The sequence below is a fragment of the Crocodylus siamensis genome, chromosome 4, assembly GCF_052110815.1.
Source record: "Crocodylus siamensis isolate JL-2025a chromosome 4, ASM5211081v1, whole genome shotgun sequence".
In the NCBI taxonomy this organism is placed as follows: domain Eukaryota; kingdom Metazoa; phylum Chordata; order Crocodylia; family Crocodylidae; genus Crocodylus; species Crocodylus siamensis.
Window position 1 is genome coordinate 163,390,893 of NC_143398.1, and position 14,042 is coordinate 163,404,934.

A 14,042-nucleotide genomic window follows, 5' to 3' on the forward strand; every position below is an offset into this window, starting at 1 on the left:
CTGGCCAGAAGGGAGAAGGAAGAGAGGAGGGAGCCTCACCCTGTCCCACTGCCAGAAGAAGGCTGCTTTCCTGTCTGATGTCCTTCCCTCCCCTCTGCCTCAGGGAACTGCCTGTACAATCTATTCTGCACCACAGAGATGGTTCCCTGCTGTGGGAACTAGACCCCTGTCTAGGCTGATACTTCAGCTCTGGGGCTGCAGGCGCCCTGCACACTGTGGGGTGATTCAAGGATACGACGACCCAAATCCTGCTCTGGGCTATACCCTGCAGATAACCTCACTGAAATCACAGAGGAACCAAAGGCAGAACAGGGACCTGTCATGGACCCCTCCACTCTCTCCCCAACCCCCTGCCACTGCAATGGGGCCCCTCACTGCACTAGTGACAATCTCAGGGGTGGATTTTCTCCATTCCTCCTCTTTCTGCCTTTTCCTGATTCCCCTTCTAGCCTTCTCCCTCTCCTAGGATTTCCTGGGAGAACCATGATTTTTGGGGCTGTCTGAGGGTCCCCAAGGCCTAACTGAAGCAGGATATTCATCCCAAGTGAGAAATATGAGTCAGGATCCTGCAGGTTTGGAGCTGCGGACAGCCCTCTGCGGAGTGCCAGGGGCCCTGTCCAGATTCTGCTCCCTGGAAACTGGTTACCCTCCTTGCCTGCTCTGAACCTGCAATGGCAGGACATAGCCAATGTCCATGTCCCTGCGCTTTACTTGTGACAAGTTTGATGTTCTGGATGTTTTTGCACACTGCACATGGTTGTCATTCTAGATGGGTTGTTCAGGCAGGTTTAAGAGCAGGTGTTTTTTGTTTTTTGTTTTTTTTTTTTTCCTGTTTTTTTGCACCGGTCCTGGAAGCACTGCAATACCAGGTCAATGCATGGAGTGGATGGAGCACGCTCCGGTTCCACCACACAATACCAAAAAGAATCTGCTCAATATAGACCTCCTATGGAGGACATAAGTGCTGATGGAAACCTACCACAAGAACAGGCGGTTTTAAAATGTTTACAAAACCCATCTTACCCCCCATCCCTGCAGCAGGTTAGACCAACACACATACAGGAAGGTCCAGACAGGGCTGGCTGCTCCTGCCTTGAGCAGGGGGCTGGACAGGATGGCCTCCTGAGGGCCCTGCTAGCCCTACTTCCCTGTCGTTCTATGGAAGTCCCATGTGTTCATACCCTGAGATGTCCCTGCCTGAGTGTCTTTCTGTCCTGTTCTCTCCACCTCTCTCCTCTCCTCCGTAGTCCTGTCTCCTTCCCCAGCTTCTCTTTTACCTCAGGCTCCCTCCCCTGGAGCTCTTGCAGCAGGAACGGTGAGTCAGCCAGTCCCAGCTCTATTCCCGCAGGCCTCTCATGTCCTTACCCTCAGACACCAAAGCAAACAGCAGAGAAATATCTGGTGGCCTGAAATGTAGCCACTCCACTGCCTTTGCTGCCCAAGGGCTGCTGGTTCCTTGCCCCCTCCATAAATAACCCCCATGGCTGCAGCGAGAGAGAGGGCACCTTCTGGGGACCTGTCCACTGTGCTCTGCAAACTGCACTTGCACTTGCGCTGCTGAAATGCAGCCACCTCTGGGAGCGGGGATTCAGCAGCTATGTAACAGCACACAGTGTCACAGGGTAGACAGGGAAGAACAGGAGGGAAAAGTGAATACCAGGGCCAACTGAAAGTGCAAAGTGGTCTAGAGCTGATGAGGGAAGGAGTCTCAGGGGTACGTGGAAATTAGGACCCGCTCATGCTGCCTTTGGTTCCTCAAAGAGCAGAGTAGACAGAGGGAATACCATATAGCAGTGAGCAATGAGCAGTCAGTAAAGAGACACCAGGTAGCCACACCAGCCAAAGGGGGGAGAAGTATGAGGCTAGGATGGACTGACTGTGCCCTGCCCGAGGGCACAGGCTTCTTCCAGGGAGCAGGCAAGAAGCTGATGGCCAGCAGCTGACTAGAGATCAAGGTGAACCTATGGGCAAGATCCCAGGCAGGAGCCCCGGGGTCACCTCCCAGCTCAGCTCTCTGGCCGACTGCTCAGGGTGCCATTTCCACACAAGGCTGACCAGTTACTTAGGCATCAAAACCCATAGCCAAAAGGAAGCCAAGCCCTCCTGGGAATATGCTCCTTGGTCCTTCTGGGCCTGAATTCTCTGTTGCAAAATTGAGTGAATTAAGCCTCCTTTTTTTCCCATCTCCTCATCACCTCTGCCTTGTCTAGTTAGACTGGATGCTTTCAGGGGTCAGCGTACTCCTGCTAAATGCATGTACAGCACCTAACACAAAGGAACACTGATCCCAGCAGGGAGCTACTGTCTTATCCCGCCGACTCACTACTGGCCTCCCCGCCTCCCCAAGAGCAGATAGGCGGTGGGGGAAAAGCTTCCTAATCAAATTCTGGAGAGGACCAGGGTTTTGCAGCATTTCCAAAGCCTTTGACCCTATCCAGAGCCACCCAGAAGCTGAGAACAGTATTAATGATGCGCTGCAACTTTTAAATACACAACAGAGCTGCTGCAGCCTTGGGTGATTCCCCCTTAAGATGCTATTGCAGCCTCCTCATTGTTATTCCATTCTTGAAACATTAAAGATTCCAGCATGAGTCACCAAAACATCTGGAACCACTGAAGCTCCAGGCCAAGCCAAAAGCCTCAGCACTTCAGTCTGCATCTTCATTGGACAGGACCAGGACCCAGCTCCCCCCTCCCAACTCCACTAATCCATGTCTTCCCCATTGCACCTACACCATCCAGATGGGGGTGCAACGCACACATCATTCCTCCTCCCTTGTAGGTTCCTCCCTCCGTGCCTCATTGGGTGAAGAGGTGGCCCCACCTCCCCAACATTTCCTCCCACCAATGACAAAAGTCAGTTGAAGAAAGAAAGGCTGAACTCCATATAAGGGCAAATTAAAGAGAAAGCTCTGGAGCCCAGACTGCCAAGTGTCATTTTGGAGCCAGGTCTAATAGGGTCCATCAGGATCCCTCTAGGAATGGAGAAGCTTGAGTCACCCTGGGCACAGGACCCTGCAGAACTACTGAAATGCAGCCTTGGATCTGATCAAAACCATCTGCCCTGTGCCTTAGCTCTGGGCACCTAGAAAGAGGGGTGCATGGGCAGCACCTTAATTCCAAAGGAGCTGCCTAAAGGGGCTTCAGCTGTGGAGTTTTGCTCCTCTGCCTGGGATTTTGTATTTGAAAGCTTCCTGAGGACTCCCTGCCCCTGCTGCCTATAATTGCTGGGGGAGAAGCATTGATAGACCTGAAATGCACCCATCAATAATATCAATTACACAAAAATTACAAAGTGAAACAGAAAATGGAAAGGGAAATAAAGGCCATCACAGAGCTCCCATATCCCCTCTTGTGCCCAGGGACACAGGCCTGTTCTGTCCACATGCTTGTGTCAGGTCTGCAGAATTTATCCCTCAAAGGGAGAGAAAAAGGGGCCCAGCTCAAAGAGCAGGAGTAAGTGGGAGTGAGACTGTGTGTGTCTTAGCACATGTTGGTTTAGCTGCTTAACAGCTCGCTCCAACAATTTACCCTGGCCAGGATTCAACACATCCTCCTGAACCTCTGGGACACATCAAAGGCAGAGAGATTGTGCTTCATAGGGTGAGTGCATAGAAGAGAGGCAGTCTGCAGCAATAAGTGGCAGGCAGGGTGGGGGAGGTGGAAATCCCATCCAAATTTTGGGAACCATGAGAGATTTGGGGGGTAGGGGCGGGTTCCCACATCCCAGGTATCTGACTTACCCTCCCACATCCTGAGTCAACTTTGCGGGGGCAAGAGGGTGGAGGACATTAGCAGGTTTGCAATGTTTTGGATACAATCACATGCCCCCTGCCCCTTCCAAGCAAAATAAAAATTAAGAGAGAGGAGTGAAAAGACAAAGGGGAAAGAAACAGAGACATGGATGGAGAGGGGGTTACACGCAGCAGGCTAGTGTCCGGGACTGAGCAGATGAACTGAGTGGCTTCTCTTCTACACCCCAGCAGCTACTGCTTTAGGGAGGAAGAGGAGCTAGAGGAGGTGGGCTGGTTGGCTTACTGGAGGAGGGCTAGCTGGGATCCAAGGCTTTGAGAAGCTGGCACCAGACAGAGCAGGAAAAATCTGACAAAGCATCGGAAAATAGCAACTGGAATGAAAGAGGCCGCAAGACTTCCGGGCGTGGAGCCATCTCTCTGCCTGTGGTTCCTAGCCCTTGCAAGCAAGGGTATGGAGATAAGGGGGAAGGAACCAGGTGCTAACAAGCCTGCAGGAAGGGACGGGTTGGGGGTGCCAGGCAGGGGTCGGGTGGGAGAGAATCCATCTAAACTATGGAGTGCAGAATAGGGAAGCAGAGCAGCACTGGCAAGACTGGAGGGTTGGTGGTTTCCAGACTGGAATATCTTGCACTGCCACATCAGCAGGAAGGCAGCTCAGCTCGCCAGGCATCAAGCTTACAAAATAACTTGGTGGGGGGAGGGAACCAAGGCCTTGGCAGCTGGGAACCAGATGATGTGGACGCCACGACAGAAAAAATGTACGAACACCATGGAAAGGGCCAAGAGAGAAGCTGATTTGCTGGGCTCAGGCGGTTTTATTTCTCCTGGTCTTGTCCCTCTTGCCCTGCCCCCAATCAGGAGCCCATGGTGATGCATCTGGAGAAGGATTGTGCCAGACCCCGCTCCACTGAAAGGGTCCCATCACCAGCTGTGCCCAGTGGGTTAAGATGGGGAGGGGTGAACCCACCTCCATACCTGCCCAGGCTCCTCTGGCAGCCTGCAGGTCCACTGGCTCAGATCCTTGGAGGGAATTTCAGTTTTTCTGTCAGCATCCTCCCCACCGGCCTTGCCATGGAGGTGCCATCCTCTCCTCAGCCCCAAGCTGCCAAGTTTTCTGACTCCTCCAAGGTGCCACAGCCCATCCTGCAGCCGGGTCCCAGCAATGGACCCAGCCCCTCACCCAAAAGGGGCACTCTCCTCTGATCACTCTGCTGCCCTTTCCCATCTCCACACAGCCCCTTCTCCCAAGGGCTGCAGGTGCCCCTTGCTTGCCATCAGCCCCTCACTAGAGCCCACCTCTGTAGCTGAAGCCCACCCTGAGTGATACCTTTCTCCATCCCAAAGTCCTCCAGCCAGACCTGGGCCTTGGCAAGAGCAGGGGTTCTCCTGTGGTCTCTTCTCTGCTGTGAGAAGAAATCTCTTCCCCAGCCTTTCACCTGTCCTGTCCCCTTCACCTGTAAGCGCTTTGGGACAAAGATGGCTGCTGTGTGTATGTACAGCCCCTGGTGCAAAGGTCCTGCTCTCAGCAGCAACCCTCTGGTACATCCATCCCACATATAATAAGTACCAGTGACCATTTCTCCACCCTTCTTGGCCCTGAAGAGAGATGCAGCCCTGGGACAAGCCTCTCTTTTCCCCATGAAAGGCTGTTACCCTCCCCAGGCTCTCTCTCATTGGCCTTGTCACCCACGCTGATATCCCAACAGCTTGCTTAGAAAGAGTCTCTCTAGGGTCTGGGTCAGACCTTGGATTAAAACCATAGCCCAGTCCACAGCAAGCTAGATGTGCTGGTGGTGAGTGCAATAGAGCATGAATAGACAAGGAAAATCCTAGGGATGGATAGACATAGAGACAGACAAATGAATTTAGGAGCACAGCCTTTCATACAGAGACTGATCATTCTTTAAACTCCCCTCTCTGACCTATGATCATAGAGAACAGATCCTGGTGCACTGATACAAATGCACCAGGGAAACACAGTTGGCTGTGGCATGCAGTGCCACAGCAGTTTAACCACACACACCAATGCCCTGAAACAGCTCAGAGCAAGAAGTGCTCCTTTTTCAGAGGCAGGGAGACTTCAGAGAGGTCAAGTATAAAATGACCCCATTTGGAAGCCTAATGACAGCCCCTGTACACAGCAGACAGCTTTGCAAACAGCTCCCCTGACTCTTCAGCTGTGCAATATGCTGCCTTTCTCAGGTGCTACCATTGCCAAAACACCACCTCTGAGCCAGCAGAGGAGTAAATCCTTGCTCCAGTAAACAGGCATTTGGAAGAGATGATGGCTTCGAAGCTGTATTTTTATCACAAACTATTTAGTCTCAAGGAGGCTGCAGCTAAGTTGAAGGCTGGGCTTTCAGCCTAACATGATCATTACAGATAATGAGACACCTCAGCACAAACCACTGCCCTGCAGCTACAATTAGAACCAGTTATTCTTCACTGCAATGAGCTATGATGATTTTCCTTTGGCAGGGACAATGCCTGGCTTGGTCTCAAGCTGGTACTTTGCGGAAGAGGCCTAGGAAAAGGTCGCAACTTGGATTTACCAAGGGGGCCTCTGAGAAAAAGATACCCAGCTCCTGGTGGAAGTCAGCCATGCTTAGCTCTTTGTCAGTTGGTCTCAGAGAGGTTGAGCAAGGGAGTTGGTGTTACCTCCCACTGGGGAAACTGGGGCACTGAGATGTACCCCAAGACACCGAGCAGGCCAGTGGCAGGCAATATGGGTCTTTGGGTGCCCACTGTAACACACCAGCCAGAAGGCCCTGACTCCTTTAGTCAGTTATGGAAAGCTCCATCTTTGTGCTGAGAAGAGGTGGGATCTTCCAGCAGTCTCCAGCCCTGAGCCTGAGCCTGAGCCTGAGCCTGGAGGAGTCTCAGGGAAAGGCGGGGTAAGTGTACCCTGCAGTGACTGCCCCTTCAGGGGACATGCCCCAGTTGACCCTAAACAAACCAGTTGGGGCACTGTGATGGCACAGAGTTCAATGCAGCTAATGGTGTGAGCATCTAATGGTGTTGGGTGGGTTTTGCTGCCTGCCTTGAGCTCACTGCTGATGGAGACAATCTGCCATCAACCGCGAAGCTAGCTGGTGTCATGCAGCCTCGGGGTCCTTGACACAGTCACTGCCAGTCAGATGCACCCAGAGTTGTCTGGGCATCACATTCATCCGGTGCTGCTGCATCACCCCCGAGGCCTAGACATTGTCTTCTACTGCCCCCACATCTGGCCACAGGGAGTCTTTTTCTGCTCTCAGCCCTGCCTTTGGAGAGTGGAAGGTGGAGGAGCATCTTCACCTTCCTAGTTCTGCTCTGGGGAGCTCAAATTAAAATTTAAAAGGTGGGTTGTCCCTTAAGAATTTTAGCTGTGAAAGCCAGGTGGAATCCCAGACCACCTCAGTGGGGGCTTGGTTTGAGCCAAGGGCTACAGCCACCCAGTCTGCCACCGGGTCAGAACGTCTCCAGAGTGGAGGGACTGTTTGGGGCCAGGCTGGTTTCATGCCCCTTCCCCATTTGCAGTGGAGCCCTAGTGAAGTTCAGTGCCAGCTATAGGCTGTGTAGAAAACTCACCAGTGTGCTGACCCCAAGCCTGTTCCCTGTGAGCCTAGACCCCTCCCCCAGTGGGGCTTCCTTGGGCTTGGTAGGAAGAGGTGACCCCCAATGCCTCCCCTTGGGAGAATCTTAGTGCCTGGAGGCACAGGCGGATGTACAAAGCCTGCAATTAAGGAGACAGCAAACACCCCCTTGCAATGCCCAGGGATAGGATCTGAGGGGAGAGGGAGGGAGAATATCTCTCTTGCTCTTCCACAGGTCATTATAAGGCTTGCCTCAGCCAGGTGGCTGCAGACCCCCTGTGGCCTTTCCTCCAGGTGCTGATCACTGGAAACCATTCATCAACACCAGCTGTTCCCCCAGTGCTGGTGAAAACTCCAGCTCTACCTTTCTGAGGGCAGAGGAAGCTAGTTCACTAAAAAACAGTATCATGGCAGGCCCTAAGGCCCCCCCTGCCCCAGAGATGTATGTGCCCTGAGAAACAGCTCCTGAAAACTCACAGGAACCAGAGCCAGGCAGGGACTCCTTAAAGTGGTGGCAACACTGAGGACAGGACTCACAGGCCTGATGCTGGGAAGCATCTTAAGCACCTGATACTCCAGGAACTGAAGAGGAGGAGAGCGCTGTATGGGTGTCACCCTGACATGGCAGGAAGGTGATGGGCACTTCAAGAGCAGGCGGAAGGGCATGCTGGTAGCCAGGCACTTTGGTTTCATGCCACATCATTTGGCTGCTCATAGCCCAGCAGTACATAGCTCAGAATAGGAAGAACTAGAGCCAGCACACTGTTACTTGGGTGCACATGACCTCCAGGACCTGATCAGTCAGGTCAAGAGACAGGTTCCAGTTCTGAATCAGTTGTGCTTAAATCCATCCAGGCTGGGATCAGAGGTGGGGGCATGGGGTGGGCTGCAAACTGGCATCAGGGATGCCATTCCAGGTGGCAACAAATGAGAGAGCCAGGCAGCCAGGGGGAGGGTCCCTGCTATAGAAAGGACCACTGACCTGGGCAACAGCCCTGCAACGGGACAGCATTGGAGCAAATGGGCCAGGCAGCCTCTGCAGCATATGGGACATGCACATGTGTGCATGCATGCACACACACAAGCACACGCACACAGAGGCAGAGCAGATCTCCAGCATGTGATCCTGGCTCTCTGCTCCCCCTGGCGCCCCCCAGAGCAGCTGCAGGAGCAAGTCTTACTGTCAGCCCCAGCATCAGGCAGAGCAGAAATGCGACGTGGAAGACACTTCCTTCTCCAGCAAGTATCACTGGTAAAAGCAGAAGTCAAGATTGCTGCCATGAGTTCTCTGCTCTGCTGCAATCCTGAAGTTCAGGCCACCTCCAGCTGCCTTCTCCTCTTGACTTCCCTACTGTCTCTACCCCAGGGTGGAGAGGTGCAGTGTCTAGAGCAGTAGACTATGAGCTCCTGGATACTGGGGATTTAACCTTAACTTTGCCCCCTTCTGCCCTGGGGGATGGAGTCATTGTTTTCGCTACGTCATGCCAACTGCCAGTAAGTCCCCAGGCCCAAGAGGGACTATCTGTAGCAGGGGTTATATTTTTGCTTGGCAATCGCTTGATGATTACAGCGAGGTCCTGAGTTCTGCCTGGGGTTGCCATGTGCTCCCGATAACTCCAGAGAATTGGTCCCCACAAGGACAGGAAGGAATGCTCCTCCTGCCTGCAGCAGGCTCATACCCCAGGGGTGGCCAAGCTGCAGAATGCATGCCACAAAGGTACAGGCAGCCTCTGTGTGTGGCATGCAACAGCTGCAGATAGGGCAGGGAGCAGAGAACAGAGCCGCAGATCAGACTGGAGTGGAAGGTGGGAAGCAGAAAGCAGAGCAGCTGACTGGGCAGTGGAAAGGGATAAAAGCAGTACTTGGGCAGGGTGCAGGGCTAATTTGTGGAACGCTGCCAAAAAGGTTGGCCCACGCTGTGCTAAGGGGACTGGCACAGAGTGAAACCTCTGCCTCACACAATAGGAGGGGACTCCATCAGGAGGGACATGAAGAATGGAGGGTGGGGCTGTCCCCTGAAGCATCTTGTGCTTCAACTCAGACTCTGGACCCATGGAGAGGCATCCGTCCCATTGTCCAGCCTCCCACTACTTCCTGTCAGCCAGGCCCCTGGGCGGGAGGATGCCTGTAGGCCAGGACGCAGGCGGGAGTGCAGTTCAGTTGTGTACAATATAGAAACAGATGCCAGCACAGCCCCACGTGACCCCTCTGCAGTGCTGATGTTGTTTGGGGGAAAGAGAAAGAAAAACCTCTCGACCTCCCAGCTACATGCAGCTGACCTACAAAGTGTCCCATCCTGTCCCCGTGGGGTCCCATTCCCCAAAGGATGGTCGTGGCCTGGCCTCAGCTTTGGTTAGCTCACTTGCTAGGGATACTGTGTTGCTTAAGAGGGCCTGTGTAGCTGAAGGCGGGGGGCGGGGGGGGGGGGGGGGTCTAATGGCCTGTACAGAGGCTACCCAAAAATCATTGCATTAGTGGATCCATAGGGGCCCAGCCTGCACAGCTTCTTTGCACTGTTAGAGTTGTCTCATGAGAAGTGTCTGTAGGACTTGCTTGGACTGGTCCATGGAGGAGAGAGGGGAACGCAGCTCTGCTGCAGACCCCTGCAAGGGAGCACTGGCTGTTGTTCTCCAGATGTGGGGGCCCTGGAGACAGAGGTATATGGCATTGGTGGCATTGCAAGCAGTGGAAAGGCCTGGGTCCCAGCAGAGGCAGCACGGACTGCAGGGGGCTGGACCCTAAGCTCCCTAAGAGCCCTTTGTCCCAACCTAGCTGATGCAAAGGGAACACTTGGCCCTGCTGTCCTGTCCCATCCCATCCTTCTATCCCTCATGCCTTGTCCAGCAAGGGGCGGTAGAACATATATGGCCTGAGGGATGTGCCTATATGGCCAATAAATGAAGCTTTTTTCTTCCTAGATGCACCATGTTTCAGCTAATGTGTAGCAGGAGCATTCGTTGTGGGGTGGGGGGAGAACTGCCCAGCCAGGCCTTGCACCATGGCCTTCCCTATACTTGCAATCAGCATCATTCACCTGCTCCTAGTCCCACCTTGGCTCATGTCCCTATACCCCAACACAGTCCTGGCAGGTGCACTGCCATCCCCCTCCTCCCCTCCAAACCCCTGTCTTGGATCCCAGCACTGCTCTGCTGTTCCTCCTCCACCCCCACCTGCAGCCACCCACCCACCTCCACCCTAGCAGTCCTTGAAGGAGGCTGGTTCTGGGGTGGGGGATGATGCTTTCATTCCAATGAGAGGCAGACTGAAAAATACATCTGCATGTGTATGACCCTGCCCTACCCGAACCTTCAACGGCAAAACACACTGAAACAGGAAAGGGCTTTGGCCTGCCCTACTCTGATCCAGGGCCTTCTTGGATTTCAGGGGCAGGGAGAAGTGGATGGAGCCTGTCTTGTCAACCCACCCTCTCCTCACCTCTCCTGCCATTTCAAATACAGTGCGCCTGCCAGAATCATAAAAAATAATCACCATGGGGTCCCTTTATTTGCCTTCTTGGATGGCATGTCTTTAACTGGTCACCTTTTTGAGATTTCCTCATGGTGAAGAGGGCTGGAAAATTGCTTTTTTTTTTTTTTACTTCTAATGGCAGCTGGAGAATTCACAGGACTCCAGGGCATGGGGCTTTAGGAAAAATATTGTAAGAATTGTCTGCAGGGTGTGTGTAATACAAGCCAGATGGATTATCTGTGCTCTTGCACTGGCGCCTCCACAGACGATAGCAGTCTAATAGTGCTGCTAAGGACTTATTCTTTACCCTATAGCAGCTGTGTAGAATGGACAGCCTGAACAGCCATTTTATCTGGCCTGGAGGTTGCCAGAGGGCCGGAAATTCAGGGGCAGGGGAAGCTGGTGGAGTAAGACCTACCACAGAATTCAGGGCTACAAGGAAGCTCTGGGGATAGTTTTCAGTGGCAAGGAAGCAAACTAGGGACATGAGGTCAGTTTGACACCTTTACTGGGAGTGTCTCCTAGCTAAAAGGGAGGCGCACACCCAATGGCAGGGAGGGGCTATCACCAGGGAGGGTTATACTGTGGTTGCTCAGGGCTGCAGGGGGGCAGTCAGGGAGGTCAAGGCAGAGATGGAACTGGGACTAGCTTCCCGGATCAAGGACAACAAGAAGTCCTTTTTTAAATACATAGGGGGGAAAAAGAAGGTACTAACATGGGACCCCTGCAAGACAGACTTGGGAATCTGGTAGTTACACCAGATGACAAAGCCAACATATTTAACGACTTCTTTGCCTCCATTTTCCTGAGCAGGGACCGGAACTGTCACGCTCCCTCTGGGTCCCCCTCAGGCCTCAGGGGGTGCTCACCTAGGCCAAGCGTTAGTGAGAATCTAGTCAGGGAACTTCTGGAGGGACTGAACGTATTTAAATCAGCTGATCCAGACGATCTCCACCCCCGAGTGCTGAGGGAATTAGCTGAGGTCATTGCAGGACCTCTGGCACGGCTGTACAAGCACTCGTGGTGCTCTGGTGTGGTGCCAGAGGACTGGAAGAGGCCCAATGTGGTTCCCGTCTTCAAAAAGGGGAGGAAGGAGGACCCGGGGAACTATAGGCCAGTTAGTCTTACCTCGATCCTGGGTAAGCTTTTTGAGAGAATTATTCTGGGATATGTCCGTGAGGGGTCAGCAGGGGAGATTATGCTTAGGGGCAACCAACATGGGTTCATCAGTGGCACGTCCTGTCAGACCAACCTGGTGGCCTTCTACGACCAGGTCACCAAATCCTTAGATGTAGGGGTAGCAGTGAACTTTCAGAAGGCCTTCGACACTGTCTCTCACCCCGTTCTCATTAAGAAACTGGGGGACTGTGGTGTCGACACCCACACAGTCAAATGAGTCGCCAACGGACTGTAGGGCCAGAGAGTGGTGGGGGATGGGTCATTTTCGACTTGGAGGGATGTGCACAGTGGGGTCCCCCAGGGCTGATTCCTTGGGCCCACACTGTTCAACATCTTCATCAGTGGCTTGGATGAAGGGGTACAAAGCACCCTGTTCAAATTTGCTGATGACACTAAGATGTGGGGAGATGTGGGCATGCTAGAAGGAAGGAATAGGCTGCAATTGGACCTAGACGGGTTACAGGGGTGGACGGATGAGAATAGGATGGGATTCAACACTGACAAGTGCAAGGTGATGCACCTGGGGAGGAACAACTGGCACCATACCTACAGGCTGGGGAACTCCCTTCTCGTCAGTGCAGAGGCAGAAAAGGATCTTGGAGTCATCATTGATGCCAAGATGAACATGGGTCGGCAGTGTGGGGATGCAGCCAGGAAGGCCAACCACACCTTGTCGTCCAGAGGAGGGCCACTCGCATGATCAGGGGACAGCAGGGCAGGCCCTACAAGGAGAGGCTACGGGACCTGAACCTGTTCAGCCTCCAAAAGAGAAGGCTGAGGGGGGATCTAGTGGCCTGTTACAAACTAGTCAGAGGGGATCAGCAGGCATTTAGGGAGTCCCTGTTCCCCCGAGCACTACCAGGAGTGACTAGAAATAATGGTCACAAGCTGGCAGCAGGTAAATTTAGACTAGATATCAGGAGGTGCTACTTCACGGTCAGGGCGGCTAGGATCTGGAACCAACTTCCAAGAGAAGTGGTGCTGGCTCCTACCCTGGGGGTGTTTAAGAGGAGGCTGGATGAACACCTTGCTGGGGTCGTTTGACCCCAGTACTCTTTCCTGCCATGGCAGGGGGTCGGACTCAATGATTTGCTCAGGTCCCTTATGGCCCTAGAAACTATGAAACTATGAAACCGTACAAAACCCCTGCCACCAGAGCTGTGCCAGCAGTGCCTCCTACTGCAGAGGTAATACCTGACAGACAGGGTTTCACCACTGCAGCTAGGCCACCTCCCACACATAAATGCATTCATGCTTTTTATGAAATGACAGCACTGCTTCAACCCCAGGGGTTCTGCCCATGGATCTACAGTAGCTCTGAGGGGGAAATTTCGTTGTATCCCTAGCTATGCAGACAGATTTTGTGGTGCAGAGCTGATCTTTAGCCAACACAGTCCTAAGGCACCATGCTCTTACACATCTGGCAAGCTCATGGAACAAGCATGTAATCCAGTGGGCATGAATCCATCCGTCAGAAGTGAACTGGACCCAAGCCTAGCACAGGAGACCTGGGGGAGTCTACGGAGGCCTCCAAGAAAGCACTGGACGTTCATGAGGGCACCTCTCACTGGAACCTCCCCTTCTCAGATGGAATCAACTGCATCAAGCCCCACACCCGGAGCCAGAAAGTATCCAGCCCAAATGTTGAATTCTCAGTGCCCAAGCTCAGCTCAGCATGCTTTACAGCCTCAAGTTAAAACCTGGATGCCTGCACCAAGACTGGAGGATGCCAACTGCTTGACCCCAGAGCACAGCCACCATCAAAGGACTTCAGCCCCCCATCTGTCAGTTTGTCTTTCTGTCCATCCATCTCCATGTTTGCTTGTTTGCCTGTCTACCTCCTTACCTGCCTATCTATCTGACTTCCCTTCATAAACAGGTCTCCATAGCATTACCCAGAGCAGAAAAAACTCAAAGCCACCTCCAAGACATCAGCTGCAGAAGCCATCAGCCCCTCACTCTCACCCAGCCCATTTTCATGGCAATAGCAAATGGTTTTTTTCACTGTTGATGAAGGCAAAGTGATTCAAAACTCTGTCAGGGTGCCAGATCTGGGTAAGTTATT

At 53.1% G+C, this 14,042-nt stretch overlaps 1 protein-coding gene and 1 non-coding gene across 2 annotated transcripts in view; one reads left to right on the forward strand and one right to left on the reverse strand.

Annotated features, from left to right (window-relative positions):
* Positions 1-832: 832 nt before the first annotated feature.
* LOC149867075 (U2 spliceosomal RNA) lies at positions 833-1,018 on the reverse strand. Its single transcript, XR_016442188.1, has one exon. It is a non-coding gene; the product is annotated as a U2 spliceosomal RNA (small nuclear RNA).
* A 5,524-nt stretch (positions 1,019-6,542) lies between these two features.
* The window catches only part of LOC149867076 (alpha-2-macroglobulin-like protein 1), a 39,955-nt gene continuing 32,455 nt past the window's right edge, over positions 6,543-14,042 (forward strand). Inside the window, 1 exon segment of the mRNA XM_090041677.1 lies at positions 6,543-6,649. Coding sequence (XP_089897803.1) covers positions 6,543-6,649 — 107 coding nt within the window.